General features: G+C 54.4%; 1 protein-coding gene across 1 annotated transcript in view; it reads right to left on the bottom strand.

Annotated features, from left to right (window-relative positions):
- Positions 1 to 263: 263 nt before the first annotated feature.
- The window catches only part of CACNG2 (calcium voltage-gated channel auxiliary subunit gamma 2), a 118718-nt gene continuing 99766 nt past the window's right edge, over positions 264 to 19215 (bottom strand). The window contains exons 3-4 of the mRNA XM_012787109.3: positions 6271 to 6411; positions 264 to 5098 (exon numbers count right to left, since the gene is read on the bottom strand). Coding sequence (XP_012642563.1) covers positions 4563 to 5098; positions 6271 to 6411 — 677 coding nt within the window. The 3' untranslated portion in view covers positions 264 to 4562. The remainder of the gene's footprint in view (positions 5099 to 6270; positions 6412 to 19215) is intronic.

Raw genomic sequence — 19215 nt, 5'->3', positions numbered from 1 at the left:
TTGTTATGACAGAGTTTTAAAGTTAAAATGAACTAAATTAAATGCATTTAATGCATTTTTAAAGGGTGTATAGACCTCCTTCATTTTTTTTTTTTTTGGAGACAGAGTCTCGCTCTATCACCCTGGCTAGAGGCCATGGCGTTAACCCAGCTCACAGCAACCTCCAACTCCTGGGTCAAGCTATTCTCTTGCCTCAGTCTCCTGAGTGGCTGGGACTACAGACGCTCGCCACCACAACTGGCTATTTTCCTATTTTTAGTAGAGACACGGGGTCTTGCTCTTGCTCAGGCTGATCTTGAACTCCTCAACTCAAGCAATCCTCCTGCCTTGGCCTCCCAGAGTCCTAGGATTACAGGCGTAAGCCACCGCACCTGGCCCAATCCTCCTTCAAAAAGCTGACCCTGGCAGCTTGGCCAGCCCAGGCTGGACAGTGGTGGGTTAGTTCTTTAGCTGCCTTCAAATGGGAACTTTCTCCAATGTCAGGGCTCAAATCTTCCTCGTAGCATCCCTTCTTGTCTTTCCCATCTTTTCCAGTTAAGAGAATTCCAGGGGCCCCACAAGACCCTCCCCATTCTTCTGCCACTCCAGAGCCCCCTCTGAGGAGCAGGGGCCCCTGGAGCAGGGTCATGTCCATTTCAGGCTGCACACTTCCATGGGGAGAACTGGAATCCTGCAGTGTGTTTGGGATGCTGAGTGGGACTGGTTTATTCCAAAAGAGAAAACTCAAGGACGTCGTGTTCTCTGTCTTCAAATATCTGAGGGGCTGTCATGCTGAAAAGGGAAGTGTTGTTGGAGTGTGAAGGAAGAGGTGGATTGAAATTCAGCGTGCAGAAAAGGCTCTGCCAACGAGTGCTGCCTGGCGCTGGCCAGGGCTATCTTTGGAGGGGGTGAGCCCTCTGTCACTGGAGGCGTACGAGTGAGTAGCAGAAAGGGATATTTCAGAGGGGCCTCCTGACTTAGAGAGTGGGACATCCCACTATATGGCATCTAAGCCTTCCATCCCCCAGCTCTGAGACTCTGTGGCTTTAGGACTGTTTTAACTTGGATGCCAGGAGTTGGGAAAGCAATTAAAGAAATCCACTGAAGTGAGGACCAAGCTATAAAAAAAATCTTTATTTCATGTACCAGGTTTTTTTTTTTTTTTTTTTTTTTTTTTGTTTTCTGCTTTTTAAAATTTTTTCTGTTAACAGTCTGAAAAAAAAAAGGACCCACCAAGAAAATAAAATGGAGGTTAGTTTCTTGAACTGGTCTGAGCTGGACATGAGCAATCGTCCACCCTGGGAAGCGGCGCCCTTGTGGTCCTGGTCCTGGCTCCTCCCTCCTGGCCCCCTAGCCCTTTCTTGGCCATGCTGGTGTCACCCCCTCAGCCCACCCCCATGGCTCTCTTCCAGCAGCCCTGCGGAGAAGCACTGACCATCTTCCCAGGCGCTCCGCCAGAACTCAGAGAGATGGGACCAGTTTTCCTCTTTGGACAGCGCCCGCCTGGTTGCAGTTTTTGTGGGGCCTCTGCCTTCTCCCTAGTCCTTGATCCGTTGGGGTTTGGAATCTGGTGGGGTGGTGGGCAAGGCGGGGGAGGGATAGATGGCGCTTCATGAGAGTGAGAACCACCTGGCTGCCACCATACTTTGGACTGGTTCCCTTGGCTCTGCCTCCCTGCGCACCTCTGGGCTGGGCTGGCAGATGTTCCGCCTCGAGCCTCTGGCTGAGTCGCAGAGCTCCAGCTGCTGCTGACCTGGGAAAAGGACTTTCCTTTCCCAGACCAAAGACAGGAAGGGCAGCTGGGAATGTGCAAGCTCTAGAAGGCTTGCTAGCCTCTCCCTCGAACTCCCCAGAGAGCTCAACCTCAGGGCAGGCGGGGGTCAGGGAAGATGCAGACTGAGGGAGACTTGCGGATGCTGATGGAGGCAGGGCCTTTCCCCTTCAGCAGTCAGACCCACAGCCTGGGCTGCATTTCTAGCTTGGGAAGGCTGATGGATTTCTCTCAGTCTGAACTGGCCCTTGTCACTCTGGGCAAGAAAGGAGAGAACTCCATGATGTCCCCAGACTTTAGTCTGTGGGGCAAGTTTAACTTTTGGGGTTGGTCCTCACACTTGGACCAAACTTTGCTAAAATTCTCCTCCATCCCCCCACCCTTAACCTTGCCAGCAAACCTTGGTAGATCCTCTTTTTCCTGGACCCCCGAAGACAGTGGGAGCCCTGGTGGCTGATCCCTTCTCCCAAGAAAGCCGCCTTCATTCTCCACGACCAGGTTATGGCATTAAATCAAGGGGACACGATATGAAGAGTGGCTTTGGGGACCTCCATCTTTCCCTATTTAACCGAATGGCAGGATACGTTTGCTCATGTGTGTGTAATTTTTGCTTTGACATTGGATGCGGGGATAGGGGGTTGGGGAGCACAGTGAGGAGGCATATGGGATGTGTGTGTGTGTGTGTGTGTGCGTGTGTCTGAGAGGCTGACTGGTGATTTGGGAATGTTCTCAATGTCTGGGGACTTGGTGGCAGCTCTTTTGGTCATCCCTGGCATATCCTCTGGGCAGGTGGCAGGTCTTAAAAGTCACAGATACGTAGAATAAGAATGGGCCTTTGGAGCTCATCTGAGTCATCCACATGCTTATGCAGGGGGAAACTGAGGCCCAGAGTGGCCGCACAGCAAGGAATTCCAGAATCCAGCCCTGGATTCTAGTCTGGTACCCTTCCCACGCATGCAAGCACTGTGTGTGTGTGTGTGTGTGTGTGTGTGTGTGTGTGTGTGTGTGTGGTGTGTTGGGAGGGCTCACGTGAGCATAGGGGCCAATGTGAAGCTGTTGTCCATGGCTTTGGAGGGGCGTTAGCTGGGTTTTTGGAGCCATGCCCCTGGCTGCGTGTGGGATGGAAAGGTTTAGACTGTGTCCCTGTGAGCGATGGCAGCACTGGGCTTAGGGGACTGTGTGTGTGTGTGTGTGTGTGTGTGTGTGCGCGTGCGCGCACGTGAGTGGGCTGTGTAGGCTCCTTCTCTATGGGATTCTGTCTGAGGAAGCCACCTTCCATCACAGAGACCCCCTGTGGCTCGCTGGGGCCCTCCTCCTCTTCCTCCACCTTCTAGCCCAGCTCTGATCTCTCACAACGGTTTTGTTTTCTTGTAAATGGATTTGTATATTTGTTTTCTGTTTTTTCTTTACAAGTTCCCTGCTAAATTTTAAGACCCCCAACCCACCCCATTTTTTGTTTTCACAGTTTAAAGCTGGAAAAGAATTAAAAGAAAAATACTATCTGATTTTCTTGCAAGTAAATCCACTTATTATATATTTACATTTATTTATAGTCTGTGGTTTTTTTATTTTAAAAAAAAAATCACCACTTGTTTTTCCTTTTTCTTTTGTAAAAAGAAACCTTTTTGCAGTGTCATTGTTGGACCCGCTGGGCCCCGAGGGGGCGTCAGTGAGTCCAAGGACCCCCAAAGGGTCAGTGAACCCCCTTCCCAGGAGACTGGGGGCCTATGAGTCTTGGGGTCCACCATCGCCCCAGGGTCATCAGGTGGCCCCGAGGTGAGGAGTGAGGAGGGAGAGCTGCTTTATATCCCCCGGGGGGTGGGCGTCTCCTGACCCCAAGGACAGGAGCTTGGGGATGGTGACCCCAAGAGGCTCACCCTGAGGATTCCGGGGTCTCCGGCATCTCGGTAAGCCACCGGCAGCCATCCCCTCTCCTTTCCTTTCCTCAAGGCCTAGGAAGTCATCACAGTGGGTTAAGGACCATTAAGGATTGGGAACCCAGGGCTGGGCCAGCCCCGGTGCACCCCCCTCCAGGCACCTAACGGACAGGAGGGACCAAGGACTCGGGTCACCTGGAGGCCTACAATTGCCCCGTCAGTGCTGGGCGGGGCTGGCTTTTGAGCTGCTGAGCCCTTCCCAGCGTTGCAGGGACACCTGCCCAGGGGCTCCAGGGACCTGGCAGTGACCACAGGCTCACCTGGCCCTGGGGCCGCTGAGTCTCCACCCCCAACTCTCCCAGGGAGGCAGGGCCCGCTGGGGTCAAAGGGAACAGAAAAGTAACTCTCCCCGCACTAAAAAAAAAAAAAAAAGGAAAAGGAAAGAACAAAGTAACATAACCCCTGATAGATACAAAGGACTGTCCCTTTCCTTTCTGTCCCTTCTCATTTTTTGCTTTAATATTATCTTGGTTCCCTTTTATGTTTTCATTTAAATTGGTTTTTATTAAATGTTAAAATAATGGTACATGGGAAATCATGCATTTTCTTTTAGATTTATTTTCTATTTTTAATTTTTTATCCCTCTCGCTTTTTTTTTAAAGTTTGTTTTTCTTCCCTCGTTTATATTTTGTCACATTTCCTGTTGTTTTGCTTCTTTGTTCCTCATATATTTTGTTCTCTCTTTTTTTTTTTTAAATTTACTTGTTACGTTTTTCTCTTTTTTTGTTTTCTGTTTTTTTGTTTTTTTGTGTTTTTTTGCTTTTGGAAGGTCTCCCCCAGGATGGTGTGGGCGCCCTCCCCGCCCCGCGCCGCCCCTGCCCCTCGGCGGCCGCGCCCTGCTCCCGGCTGTGCCCGGCGCTGGCGAGGCCCGGTCTTCATACGGGGGTGGTCCGGCGGTTGGCTGTGTTGGAGTGGAGAGAGTCCTTGTTCTCCTTCTGGATACAGTTGTGAACCTGGAGGAAGCTGTTATCCCTGTCGGAGTTGTAGGTGGCGGTGGGCGTGGTGGCGGCCTTCAGGGGGTCCCTGCTGAGGGTGTACATGGAGATCTCCGTGGACGGCAGGGTGTTGAAGCCCTTGATGCCCACGGGGGAGGCGTCCCTGGAGTGTGGGGGCTCCGTGGAGCGCGAGCTGGAGCGGCTGCGGCGCTGGTAGCGGTAGCGGTAGCTGGGGATGCGGGTGATGGCGGAGGCCTGGAGGTAGTCCGTGGCGCGGGCTGTGGCCCGCAGCTGTTTGTGCCGGTCGATAAACATGTGCACGGCCAGCACCCCGACCATCTCGGCGATGATGAAGGACAGGGCCCCGAAGTAGAAGGACCAGCCGTACGAGTAACTATTCTTTTTGGAGTCGCTCTTGGAGGGGTCTCCGGCATTGGCAGATATGTACACTATGATGCCAATGATGTTACTCAGACCTGCGGGGCATGGGGGGGTCGGAGAGGAGGACGTTAGTTTCTCACGGGGACATCAGCCACTCGACAGGACGAAAGGGTGGGCCTTCCGGGGACCTGCGTTTTCATGGGGAACAGGTGGGCCCATGCGGAGGGACACTGGCAAGCTTCCCTTTAACTTGATATCATTCCACTGGGAGGGCCGCAGGGAAGAGCTGACGGCAACAGACGTGGCAAGAGCAGGGAGGGGAGGGGCATTCTACAGCACAGTGAGTAAAAATAGTAATTATAGATATTGTTTATGGAGCATGTACTATCAGCCTTCCTTGCTTGGTGTTTTACAAGCCTGTCACAGGTGCGCAACAAGCATAGCGAGGTTAAGTGAGGGAGGAGAGGGCGGCTACACAGGGACCCGAGCCTGGTGTAGCAGGGGGTTGAGACCGGCTCCAGCAGCCAGACCGCCTGGGTTCAGAGTCCTGGCAAATTAACTTAGTCTGAGTACCCAGATCTGTTAAGTGGGGACAATGACAGGCCTGCTCCTCTGAGGCCAAGAGGAGGGTTACGTGGGTGAACACCTGTGAGTGCTCCTTAGGTGTCGGTCATTCTTATTAAATGGCTCATGTTACACCCAGGTTCTTCCTTCTAACTTCTGAAGCAGGTGTGAGTCATCTGTCATGAACTGGGCTCAGAACTGTGGCTGTGGGTGCCTGCCTGCTCCCGCCTGGGTAGGACGGTGAGGGGAGGGTCCTCTCTTGGTTTCCATGGAGCTGGGTATCAGGCAGGGGTTCAGGGAATGGGGAGGCAACTTGCTTGTCCTGTCTCCAGCCTCGTCGTCACTTTTTGTACCGGGAGGGGAGAGGGTGGGTGGGGAGAGGCCCAGTGCCCTGAGAGGGACCCGGGGTTTTGGCCCTTCTCCAAGTGGTGGTAGGAAAATGGGCCATGGGCTAAGGATTGGGGTCTGGAGATGTTCCCAGAGGACTCGGGGGGGGGGGTTTGGGGGTTGCTACAGGGCAGGGCCCCTGCACAACCTTCCTTCCCTGCAACATGACCTGTTGCAAGGCCTGGCGCTGCCTGTCCTTGCTCCCCTCCTCTCTCTGCCAGGTCCTCCTGCCCCCCCCCCCCAACCTGGCATCTGAACCTCAGCCTTCTCCCCACCAAAGCCCTGACTCCAGCCTGCTCGGCGGGGTGACCGTTACCTGCAGACACGAAGAAGATGCCAGCACTCAGGATGATGTTGTGTCGAGTCTTGTAGAACTCGCTGGCGGCGATGCACAGTCCACCCATGAACAGCAGAATCACACTCAGGATCGGGAAAATGCTCGAGGCCCTCACGGCCCCTGCGGAACACGGAGGGGCGGAGAGAAAGAGAGTGGCGTGACTGTGAGACCGAGGGGTGCAGGAGGGAGGCAAGAGAGCAGCCCCTAGATCCGAGGGTTCATGGACGTAGCCCCGGAGTTGAGGTTGCTCGGCACTATCAGGGAGGCAGAGCGAGTGAGCTCTCTCCGCTGCGTCGGGATCAATCTCTAGCACCTAGTCAAACACACGGAGCCCTGTGTGACTTGGCCTCCGTCTACCTCCAGCCTCATGCCTCCTGGTCCTCATGTTCTCTCTTGTCCAGCTGCAGCAAACTTCCCAAGGCATGCCATTTTATGCTGCTACATTTTATGCATTTTATGACTTTTGATATACTGAGCTTTCTTACTGAAATGTCTTTTCTGGTCTTCACTCAGCAAACTCCTGTTCATCCATCAAAACCCAGCTCAAAGTTCACTCCTCTGTGGAGCCTTCCCTGACTTCCTTAGTCAAAGTTATGAACTCCCTCCTCTGCGCTTTGGGGTAGTTGGGCACATTGAGAGGCAGTGTGGTATAGTGGTTAGGTGGAAACACGTGGCCTCAATTTGAATCTGGCTCTAGCATTTATTAGCTGTGTAAGTGTGGGAAAGTTATCTTACCTCTCTGTGCCTCAGTTTGCTCATCTGTAAAACAGGGATGATAATAGTGCCTGCCTCCTAAGATTGTTGTGAGGATTAAATGAGTTGAATTGGGTAATGCACATAGGTAAGTTTCTGGGGCATGTAGTAAACATTCAATAAATGATAGCTATTGTCATAATTACTTATTTATACGTATGCCTCCCCCATGAACCACGGGGATGAAGCAAGGACTGCGGCTTTTTACAGTTTCTCCTCTCTGTCCGAGGACACGGCGGGTTGCCAATACTAGCTCACTGAGTGAATAAATGCGTTGAGGTGGTCCAGGAAAGGGAAGAAGCAGGTGCATTGCAATGGAAAGAGAAAGTGAAGACAAAAATGCTTCGGGATGAGGTAAGAAGGAAGGACTGACAAACATGACAGGAAAGGAAGAAAAAAGAGTATTTTAGGCCAGGCGTGGTAGCTCACGCCTGTGATCCTAGCACTCTGGGAGGCCGAGGTGGGCGGATCGCTCAAGGTCAGGAGTTTGAAACCAGCCTGAGCAAGAGTGAGATCCCATCTCTACTATAAATAGAAAGAAATTAATTGGCCAACTAATATATACAGAAAAAATTAGCCGGGCATGGTGGCGCATGCCTGTAGTCCCAGCTACTCGGGCGGCTGAGGCAGAAGGATTGCTTGAGCCCAGGAGTTTGAGGTTGCTGTGAGCTAGGCTAATGCCATGGCACTCACTCTAGCCTGGGCAACAAAGCAAGACTCTGTCTCAAAAAAAAAAAAAAAAAAAAAAAAAAGAAAAGAAAAGAAAAAAGAAAAGAGTATTTTAACGAAAAGGGAGACATGGACAGAGGGTGAGGGCTGCAGCTCCCACGTGTGGTGGGGGCAGGGGAAGAGGGCGTGGGGGGCCAGAGCTGGGGGAGGGGCAGCTGGTGGGGCAAGTGTCCCCTGGATGACCCAGAGGTGTGGCGTCCTCCACAAAGTTGTGGAGTACAAAGTTGTTTTCTATCCAAATTCAAATAGGCAGCGTGTGGCCACAGAACTGGACTCCCTGTCCTGGGAGCGGTGGGCCAGGCAGGAGGCTGGTGCGGACTGTCCGACGGTTTCTGATGGCTCTGCCCTCTCTGCATGGACGTGGTCCTGGCCCGCTACCAAAGGGGATCAGGCGTAAAGAAAGGAGAGGGGCTGTGTGGCTTCCGAGGGGCGGCAGGTGCTGCTCAGAGGGGCAGGGCGGAGGGGGGGCTCTGGCCTTCCCCCTCCAAGGAAGCGGGCTCTTCCTGTCTACGGCATGCTTGCATTTGGCAGACCTGGGCTGCGCCCTCAGAGCAGGTGACCTCACGGCAGCCCAGGGCCCGATGTGTCCCGTTCAGCCCGTCTGCTGTGGGGACACGGATGCTCCCACTGAGCCTTTGTGCTAGCTGCGGACGGAGCTGGGATGCCTGCGTGTGCATGCACACACGTGTGCAACGAGGGCCCAGGCATGTGTGCACAGGATGGAGGGAGGCAGGAGGGGAGGGGGAGGACTGTGCCGCAGCCAGCAAAGAATGACATGGAGGAAACAGAACTTCTTCAGAAGGTGCCCAAGTGGCTCATGATTTTGCTCTATATAATGGCGACCAGCGGGGAATGCAAACGGAAGCCTCTTCGGCGCAGCAGAGCCAACCCAAACACCAGCCTCTCCTGGAAGAGGCCTCTTTGCCCAGAAAGAAGGCAACAGCGGGGCAGCCAGTGAGCAGCATGGTGCCTGGGCCGGCTGGACTCCGCTGGCCCCCCATCCAGGCTGGGAGGGAGGCTGGTTTAGGAGCAAGTGCGGAAGTTTCTGGAAGGAGGGCTTTCTGGCTGGGCAGTGTCACAGACTGAATGGGGATTTGGAGTCAGTTATATCTGGTGTTGAATCCTGGCTTTGTCACTTACTAACTGTGTGACCCGTAGACTCCGAGCCTCAGTTTCCCCATCCTGTAAAGTGAGAATAATAATAATAATATCCAGCAGGCAGGCCTTGCTGCTCCAAGTGCAGTCTGAGTACATTGGCGTCACTGGAGAGCTTGCTAGAGATGCGGACTCTCAGGGCCCGGCCCGGAGCTACTGAGTCAGGATCCATATTTTAAAAGCCCTATAGCGAGATTTGTGTGCACGTGCAAGTTTGAGAAGTGCTGTTATAAGGTTGAAATTGGGTGATGTCTGTAACGTGTCTCATGCTAGGAGGCATACAGTGAAAGGCAGCGACTTTTATTTCTGCGGCCCTTCCTCTTTCAGTCCAGATACAACTTCCTTGTAAATTGTCCTGACCTCCCACAAAGCCTGGTGTGGTCTTGGTGCCAAAATCTATCACAAGGAGCAGAAAGTATCTGGTTTATTCACTGAATAAATATTTATTAGTCTCCTATGAGTAAGCAGATGGCACTTCACAATACCTGCTAACATTTGTGGGCATCTCCGGGTGCCAGGCCTTGTTCTAAGTCCTATGTGGATTAACCCATGTAGGCCTCATACCAGCCCCGGGAAGCAGCGGACCTTGGCTTCAGGGAGATTCCAGATCCCTAAAGCAGGCATTGGGACACTTTTTCTGTAAAGGGACAGACCGTAAATACTTCTGTTTTTGCTGGCCATATGGTCTCTGTCGCAACATCTCAATTCTGCCGTTGCAGCAAGTAAACAGCCATACATGATGTGTAAACAAATGAGTGTGGTTGTGTTCCAATAAAACTTTATTCACAGAGTCAGTTGGCGGGCTGGATCTGGCCTGCTGGTCGTAGTCGGCCACCTCTGGCTGGGAGTGTACGCTGTACTGGGAAAAAGCCGTGTGGCCCGAAGCAGGCAGGTGCTTTGCTCCTGACTAGCTGTGAGTCCGGGAAATAAACACGGACTGAGCGCCTGCCACTGTGCCAGGCAATGGGCTGGGCACGGGAGACATACAGGGTGCAAGCCCAGCCCTAGTCCATGTCTTCACAGGGCTTACGTTCTCATGGGGGAGACGTGGGTTTTCAGGTAATGACACACCTGGGATAAAGTGCTGGGAGAGAAAGGTGCCTGTGTGGCACCACGAGGGTGTGTGACAGCTACTGTCCATCGAAAGCATAGTGCTGGGGACTGTTTCAAGCACTGTACACCCACTAACTCATCAGTTCTCCTTACGACTCTGTGAAATACGTGTTACAGATTTAAACTGAGGGATGGAGAAGGGAGCCATTTGTCCAGGGTTTGTGAAGGCAGGCAGGCTGACTGTCGTGTCTGTGCGTCTAATCATTGCACTCCCTGCTCAGGCTCTGTACTCGCTGCCTCTCAGAGCACCCTCTGAGCTCCTGGGGGGGGGGTCAGGAAGTGCTCCCCGAGGAGCTGATGGTGCAGCTGACTGTGATGAGTAAGGAGACGCTCACCCGGAAGAGTGGAGGCAGGGCCAGGGCTGGAAGGGGCATGGCTGGTCCAGGGACCTGGAGGAACAGAGGAGCCAGTGGAAAGGCTTGGGGAGCACTAAGGCAGAGGAGACGGGCAGGGCCAGGCCACGCAGGGCCCCGTGGGTTGTGCTAAAGAGCTTACCTTTATCCTAAGCGAGATGGGAAACATTAAAGGGCTTAGGACAGGCAGGGCCGTCATGATCTGATTTGCATCTTAAGCAAATGGATTATGAGGGGGTCAGGGAGGCTGCGGGGAACTAGTGAGAAGGCTACTGCAGTTGACCAGATAGGAGAGATGGGGTTTGGCCCAGGGTGGGTGCCAGGGGTGTGGACAGAGGTGGCAGGGTTTGAGAAATGGTTAGAAGGTGAACTGAGGCTGGCTGGCTGGATAAAGGTAGAGAGGAGGGTGGAATTGAGGATAACTTCTAGGTTTCAGACTTGCAAGCTGGTTGGAACAAAACCCTTATGGAGGTTGGGAGAGGACAAAGCCTAGGAGTGAAGGGAGAGGCGGAGGAAGAGGCGGGAGAAATCAAGGTTTGGTTTGGGACATGCCGAGTTTGAGATGCTTTGGGGACAAGCACGTGGAGTGTGGAAGGGACAGCGGGTGGGCAGGTGTGGGGCACGGCGGTGCATATGGTGGGAGCTACAGACACGCAGGTGAGCACAGGGGAGCTTGTCCAGGGACGAGGAGAGGCTCAGGCCTGAGGCTTGGAGAGCCCCGGTGTTTAGTGACTGGCTCGAGAAGATCTTGGGCAAATCACGTAGTGTCCCTTGGCCCTTCCTTTTCTGTAAAATGAAGATGAAAACCCTAACTCAGTCTGCCTTACAGTGTTATAGTAAGTTATATTAAATAGGAAAAAGAATGCGGAAGCTTTTGAAAATGCAGAATGTTGGTAAACTATGAATAATTTATTATTTTCTATGCTGATGGCAGAAATGAAGCACCTCCTAACTACCCAGGAGGGAAGTGACATCTTGCCTTCTGGAGGGGATGTCCTGAGCTATAAATTCTTTGCTAATCCTCTTGCTGGCCCAACTCCCTAGACGAGTCATTCTGTGATCTGGTGCCTCAGTGGGCCCCAGCCCCTATGGCTGTCGTGCTGTGAAATGGCTCTTCATGGTGGGCACAGGTGGAGGATGGGGCAGAGGCTGCACTCGGGGTCCCTGCTGTCACCTTGCTCTGTTTGGGAGAGGAAGGGGGCTGGTGGCTGCTGTGGGTGGGGACGAGGGGGCAGGGGGAGGTCAGGTGACCTGGGCCTGCGGCTGGCTCCTTGCCTGGCTCCCCGTGGGACCTTCCTCTGGCCTCAGATCTGCACTCTGATGGGGCGGAAGAAAAGATCTCTAAGGTCCCGTTCCTCTTTGACAGTCCTGTGCTCCCTGGACCTCTCCTCAGGGCCCACCCAGCCAGGCCCCACTGCCACCCCACCTGCTCCCTGTGCTTTAATCAAAACAGTCACCATAATCAGGTATGTGGAGGGCGGGCTCCCTGTTTTCTGGGCATGGGGTTAAGCTCTTTATGTATGTTATCCCATTTGGGGTTTGATCCATTCTAATGGGATAGAATCACACATGTGCAGGGTTGGGAGGAACTTTCTAGGCTCTTGGGCATCTCTTCCCTTCTCCTTCCACGCTGTGCTTGATGGTGTAGCTACTAACTGTGAAAAGGGATGGGTTGCAAAACATGCCTTTGTTTGTGTGTGTGTGTGTGTGTGTGTGTGTGTGTGTGTGTGTGTGTGAGAGAGAGAGACAGAGAGAGACCTGCAAGAAGAAAGAAGAAGAGTAGAAAAAGATGGCGGGCGAGAGGAGGAAAGAGAAGTCGGAGAGTGGGTTAAGAGCATCAGCTCCAGGTGCAGACTGCTTAGGGTCTCACTCTGGCCCTCTCACTGGCTATGTGGCCATTGTGCCTCACCTTTCCCGTCTATACAATGGGGACAGTGACCATCTCTACCTCCTAGGGTGGTTGTGAAGATGAATTAAGATAGTGTCTCAAGTGTCAGGCCTGGCACCTAGTCAAGTGTTGAACAAACGTTTGCTATATATAATAATGTATGAAAAGCATCTTGGGAGCCCTGTGAGCTAACTTTGGGAGCACCATCTGTGCAGGATGCCGGATGTGTTCCCATTTCCTGCTGTCTGTAGAGACTGGTGACCAGTTGCACAAGCTCAGGAGAGAGGCTGCCTGAGTTCACCCTCCTCGCCCTGTCACGGGGCCACCAGTGCCTCAGTTGTCCCATCTGCCACATGGAGATCATAAGCACACCTGGCTCGTAGGGTTGCTATGAGGAGTAACTGAGCAAACACATCTGAAGCTATGAGGACAGTGTCCAGTCCCTGGGGAGCACAGCACGCGTTAGGTGTCGTGACAGCAGAGCACGCTGTTCGGGTGGCCGAGGTTGGTGTTTGTTAAAGTGCAGGTTGTGACCCATTACTAGGTCGTGAAAGCAGTGTAGTGGCTGCAAGCAGCACTGAAGTCAGTGAACTAGGACAGAACAGAAACTGGCGGCCGCGCGCGTGCGCAAAGGCCGGCCGCCGTCTGGGGGACGTTTTGCTCTGGTTCTGTGGGCGTGAGTGAGCACAGCGCGCGGCTCAGGGTGCCGCCTAACCACGGGACGTGGGCTCGGCAGTTTCAGCCCGCGCTGGGGCCGTGGGCAGACAGCCGGGTGACGGGCCTGGACAACGCTCCCAGTTTGCAGGCGCCGTCCCAGAGAGAGTGGCGGCCTTTGGGAGGCCATTTCTCCTCTCAGGCCTCGTTTGCCCCTCATCTGTGAAATGGGAGCATGCAGCTGGGTGGCCCTGAAGGCGCATCTAACTGCAGCGTCTCAGGATGAGGGATGAGGCGTCATTGTACTTCTAAAACTCTGGGGAGTGGGGGTCCCTCATGCTGTCCCCCTGGGGCAGCTGGGAGAGCCAGCAAAGCACCACTGAAGGGAGACTCAGAGAAGGTGTGGAACTTACAGAAGCCTGCGGAGCGGAGCACACCTCGAATTCAGGCCCTTTTATTCTATGTCCCAGATGGGCCCTTAACCCTTGGTTTCCCCTGACGTCCCATGCTGGGGTCCCTGGGAATCGCCTGGACGCCCGGTGGGGCCGGCAGAGGTGGGCCTGGGGATGGGGGCAGTGGGGAGCAGGGGCGTTCCCCGAGGCCGGGAAAGGTGGCTTTGGCCCAGTTTGAGACCCAATATCCACCTCTGTCCTCATTCTGGGAAGAGGGTGAACGTGCCAGGTGCCCTAGGGAGGTGGCACCTCATTACTCACTCAGCAAGCGCCTCCTGGGCCTGACCCTGGGACGGGCCGTGTGCTGGGTGGGGCTGGGGGAGGGGCGGGTGGGAGGAGGGTGCTCTATTTGCAGCTACTCCACTTGGTGTCCTCAAGCTGTTCACAGTCCGGGGGGAGGAGAATCCTTAACAGACACCAAGACAAAACAGATCGGTAAACAGAGCGGTCGTCTCTGCACACAGCAGCCCCGTCCTACATTCCTGGCTGCAGAGAAAGCAGCACTGTTCACCCATCTCGTCTCTCCAGCCGGGACTCCTAGACTTCTGCGAGTCCTCTCTCTCTGTCTCTGTCTCTCTCTCTCTCTCTCTCGTCTCCCCCATCCAGGCTGCCAGTAAATTCTGCCGCCTCTGCCTCCAAATACATCTAGAGTCCGACCCCTTCCCAGCCACGTCTCCACTCCTGGGCCAAGCACCTGCTTTTCTAGCGCAGATTGTGGCCCTGGCGTCCTCCCTGGTCCTCTCCGGCCCAGGCTACAGTAACGAACACACGACTGTAGGCAGTGCTCCCGCAGAAGCCTGGATGGCAGACCACGTCTGTCCTGTGCTCAGAGCCCTCCTGTGGTCCCATCTCAGAGGAGAGCAGAGGCCCACAAGTGCTGTCTCTCACCCGCCTCCTTATGCCACTTAGCCATGTGCTGGCTGTGCCTGAGCCTGCCAGCCCTGGACACGTTGCCCTGGCTGTTCCCTCTGCCTGAATGCTCTCCCGGGATATCTGCACCACCCCACCGCTCCCTCACCTCCTCAGGTCTCTGCTCACATGTCACCTTTGCCCTGAGGACATTCTGAACTTCTGACCACCTTATTGCAAACTGGAGACGCCCTCTTGGCCCCCTTCCTGCTTACTCTTTGTCCCTTGCACTTAATCGCTGTGTCACCTATGATGTGAGCATCAAGAATAGCAAATGTTACCAAGTGGGCACCTTGCTCTGGGCTGGAGTGAAGAGCTGTCTGCTTCTAACTCAGTCCTCATCGCAACCCTAGGAGGAGACCTGCAAGGATCGTCCACATTGTGAGGAGACTGAGGCCCAGGGAGGCCAGCTGGGAGGCTGTCTGCACTGGGTTTGAGCCCCTCAGTGTGTGGCAAAGCCTGCCGTTACCTTCTCCGGCCTCCTACCAGCGGCAGCATTCTGCAAATGTATCCCCCAAATAGCCCTTGCGCCGGTCCTGCCTGCCCTGGCTGCCTCCTGGCCCCCTGGTAGCTTCTGCTCCTGGCTGTTGGTTTCTAGTGAACCCCTGGGAAGGTGCTGACTCCAAGTGCGGTCAGGTGCATCTCTTATGTGTTGTGGGGAGGGGGGTGAATGGGGCATAGGTTTTGCCCAGGGACCTGCCTCCCCTGCCCCTATGTCCACTTCTGCCTCTGGGGAGAGTAGCCTGGTGATTGGCATGTTGAGGCCTGATACAGCAGCTCTGCTGTGTGTGTGGGGGGCGGAGGGGGGTTGTGGGCAGCAGCCCGCTCCCCTCCCCCTAGAGGGGGTATGTCAGGACAGCGACCAGCCCTGGGCCCCTCACCCAGACTCCAGCCCTAGGCTCTGAGTGTGGAGTGGGGTGACCCGACCCCACTCTGCAGTCCCGGACTACAAGTGGCCATAATGGAGCAGACTTTGGGGTGCAGTACACAGTCGTTGCTTAATACTTGACTGTGACTCTTCTTCCCCCACTCCAAATCACAACGGGACAGCAAGGAGACACCAACGCCCCTCTCCTGGACACGACACACACACAACACTCAGGGACTCACAAACACACGGGCACTCAGACACACAGACACGCAGGTGCCAAAGACACGGGACAGCACAGACTCGTGCCATCGTGCGCGAAGGCAGACGCGCTGACGCACGCCGACACTCATGGGAAGTCACACCCTGTCACCACCGCCTCCGTTCGTCACCAAGCTCCTCAAGCCTGTGGACGGCGAGGGCAGAGGATGCGGAGGCCACACAGCAGACACACCCGACGGGCCCACCGCACTGTCGGGAAAAGCTGTCTGGTCACCCTCCGTTACTGGGTAAGCCAGGGAGGGGCGGGCACGCTGGCCACGCCTTCACGGGGCCCGGATGTCGTGGGGCCCAGCGTGGTGACCAAGGTCTGCTACAGCCGTCTCTCCCGCCACGAGGGAGCCCCGGCTGTGTGATTCCGGAGAGGCCGGGGGACTCCTCCAGCCCTCGTGGGCTTCCTCACTACGCGTGCCCGTTCCTTCTTTCATTTGTCCCATCAGATACTGATTGGGTACCTTCCTTCTGCCAGGCTCTCCAAGAGGGGCAGGACAGCGCCTGCAGCTTGGCCTGCTGGCTTGGGAGTGAGGGAGCCCCAACATCTCTGCCGCCCCTGCAGACGAGCTCTGGCCTCTGTCCAGCCAGGCCCTTCTGGCATTCTCTGTCCTCCCTCTCTGCTCCACATCCTCAGTCCTGCGGCTGCGGAAACGAGGGTGGCGCCGTTACCCAGGCCACCTCAGCCTCCTTGCAGGGGCCCCTCATCTCCTTGGCCTCTAAGCCTTGGTGGCCTAGGGCGCAGTGTCCGGGCCTCTCTTCTCCTCTCTCTGTGCTACTCCAAGCTTGGTGAGCTCATCAAGTGCCATGCTTTAAATGTCATCCACCCGCGGACACCCGGCAAACTCCTACCTCTGCCCAGGGGCTCCCTTGTGAACCCCAGACTCCAGGCCCACACCGAGTGCCTGACATGGCCCCAGGAAGTCCCATGGGCATCTCTAGCTTAATATGACCAACATTGGGCCTGTCCCCTGGCCATGGGCAAAAAGTCTTGGAGTCACCCTTGGCTCCTTCCTTCCCCTCAAAATCCACAGGCAGCCTATGTGTCTTGTACATGGTGCCCTGGAAGCACGATCAGCATCTGGTCCTGTTTCACCCTCCTCCTCACTGCCGCCACCTGGTTCGAGCTGCCATCACCTCTTGCCTCGATTGTCGCAACAGGCTCCTAACTCTTCTGCGGGCTTCTGCCCTGGTCCTTTTTCAGTCTCGTATAAGCAACAAAGGGTCTCGTTCAGAAGTGAGATGGTGTCCCTTAATCAGAGAAAAACCCCAAGTCTTTGGGGCACAAGTGGGGTGTCCCTAGGGCCTCCCAGCACTTGCTCTTCCTTACTCCTCCTTGCTCACTCCATTCTCACCCTGCTGGCCTCAGTCTTGCTCCCCAAACATTCCAGGCACACTCCCACCCCAGGGCCTTTGCACTTGCTGTCCTCTCTGCCTAGAACAATCTTCCCCCAGATACCCATGTGGCTTATTCTCTTACCTCCTTTGGGTCTTTGTGCAAACTTCTCAGGGAAGACCTTCTTGGCCTCACCCCCACTCTGGAATTCCCTATCCCCCTTCTTGCTTTATTTTTCTCCATATCACTTGTGAAAGTCTAAGATACTATATCATTAACCTGTTAATTTCGTTTATGGTAGATTGCAAGTGCCCCCAAGGCCATATCTTTAGCACCCGGAAGAGAGCCTGGCTTACAGGGGGCTGTTCCATGAAGATTTGTGGAAGGTGTGAATTGCTCACAGTTACCAGTGAAGGAAGCTGCACTTGTTTCATGGACCCTGTAACTAACTCACTACATGCCTGTAATAGGCATGTGCATTCCTGGCATGGCTCCAGTTCTTCATTATACAGAGTTCTTGGGTTAAGGAATACTGTGGAGGCCAGTAACAGCAGGGAAAAGGTATTGGGTTGTCCCACCTGGCTCACACCTCTGCTTCTCTGGGAAAAATTAATGTAGGAGCCACTTGGGAATATGGAAAATGGGGCCTAACTCCTCTGGCAGATGCTGTGTGTGGATTTGGCCCTGATTTTGGGGGAGGGAGAAGAGTTGCTTGACTGCGGCTTCCCTCTCCTCTCACCTCCATTCCTAACCTGAAACCCACCCCCAGCCCCACCTGGAGGACGCATGGCCTCCCTGCCTCTAAGGGACATGTCCTTTGTGCCCCCTGCCCCTCCCCCATCACTGCCCACTCTCCAGCCCTCCCAGACCTCTCTGGAACTCTCAGGGGCAGAGGGCAGGGAGGAGTGATTGTACACTTGCCTATTGCTGTTCCCCACTAGAATGTAACCTTCACCAAGGCGGGGGCTCCCTTGGTTTGGTGCCCTCTTGGATGCCCAGGACTGACAGTAGTGCCCAGTGCATAGTAAGTGCTTAGTAAATATGTCGTCAGTGAATGAATTTAGGAATCCTTTCAGAGTTCGAGCCTCAGCTCTGGTGCCACCTTCTCTAGGGACCCCTTCTGGAATGACTTCTTCTGGGCTGGGTTAGGGGGCAGTCTCCCTCAGCACAGTGTGCTTCCTTTTATCCCTGCGTGTGGCATAAGTATTAATATTAGGTTCATGGTCTGTCTCCAGGCGGCTAACCGGTAGGACAGAGGCTGCTTCTGCCCCTGTCACAGCCTCCTCTGCAGGTGGATTTGACAAAGCTGAACTCAGACCTGACTCAGGCCCCGCCCACCTGGGGTACGGCCCCGCCCCTTCCTGGTCCAAAGCCCCGCCCACCTCTGGGAGCTGCTCTGTCCACCTCTGTGGCCCCCAGCTCTCTTCCTCTGGAAGCCTGTGGCCTGCATGCATTGTTCTTGGTGGCATTTGGCTATGATTTACTTGAGTGCTCGCTTACTCAACCAGTCACTTCCTTGCTCAGTCATCAAAGTGCATTATTGGGCAACTGTGCCCTGCCAGGCCCTGTGCTGGGTGCTTGGGGTGCAGAAATGAATGGGTCACAGTTCTGCCTTCAAGAAGCTCTCAGTTCCCTGGGCGCGCATCAGTGAAATTGCAGCCAAGTGTGTTAATGGTGGAGATGGAGAAACCACAGGGTGCTGGGGAGGCCCCAGAAGGGCTTCGGAATCAAAAAGTGAGCAAGGGGGTGGGTGGGAGAGGGAATCCTAGAAACATCATTCCTGTTTCCGGCTTCTCTCACCAAGGTTAGAGCTTCACAGAGGGTATAGAAACTCATTCCTTCCAGCATAAAAAAACTATATGTGTCATCTAGCCCTGGACTAGCATTTGATGGATCAGGGGCCAGCAAGCCATGCCAAATGCAGACTGCTGCTCATTTTTGTGGATCGAGTTAAGCTTTACTGGAACACAGCCACGTTCATTCGCTTCCATATTGTTGGCGGCTGCTTTTGTGCTACAAGGGCTGAGTCGAGTAGCTGGGACAGAGACTCTGCAGCCCTCAGGGCCTAAATATTTCTTGTCTGATCCTTTACAGGGAAAGTTTGCCAACTCCTGTTTTAGACGCTCAAAACATATTGTCAGATTAAGTCAACCCCAATGAGACCCCCAGAATCCAGCATGGCTAACGGAGTCCCAAGTCTTTTGTCCAGCGACATCAAAATGAACCAAACACTCTAAGCTCTTCTCTCTTTACAAAGAGGAAATTGAGGCATTGAGTTGTTCGGAATTGCCACTGAAGAGTTCTATATCTTTCCTTTATTTGACAAAAAGCATTTATGGAGCGCTTATCATACTGCAGGAGCTATTATAGGGGAGCAATGGATGAGGCATGTTTCCTGCCCCGGGTGCTTACAGCCTGGCTGACAAAGCATGACCTCATCACTG

The sequence above is a fragment of the Microcebus murinus genome, chromosome 10 (assembly GCF_040939455.1).
Source record: "Microcebus murinus isolate Inina chromosome 10, M.murinus_Inina_mat1.0, whole genome shotgun sequence".
Taxonomy (NCBI): Eukaryota; Metazoa; Chordata; class Mammalia; order Primates; family Cheirogaleidae; genus Microcebus; species Microcebus murinus.
Note: the sequence above shows the minus strand (reverse complement) of the source record. Positions and strands in the feature narration are given on the sequence as shown.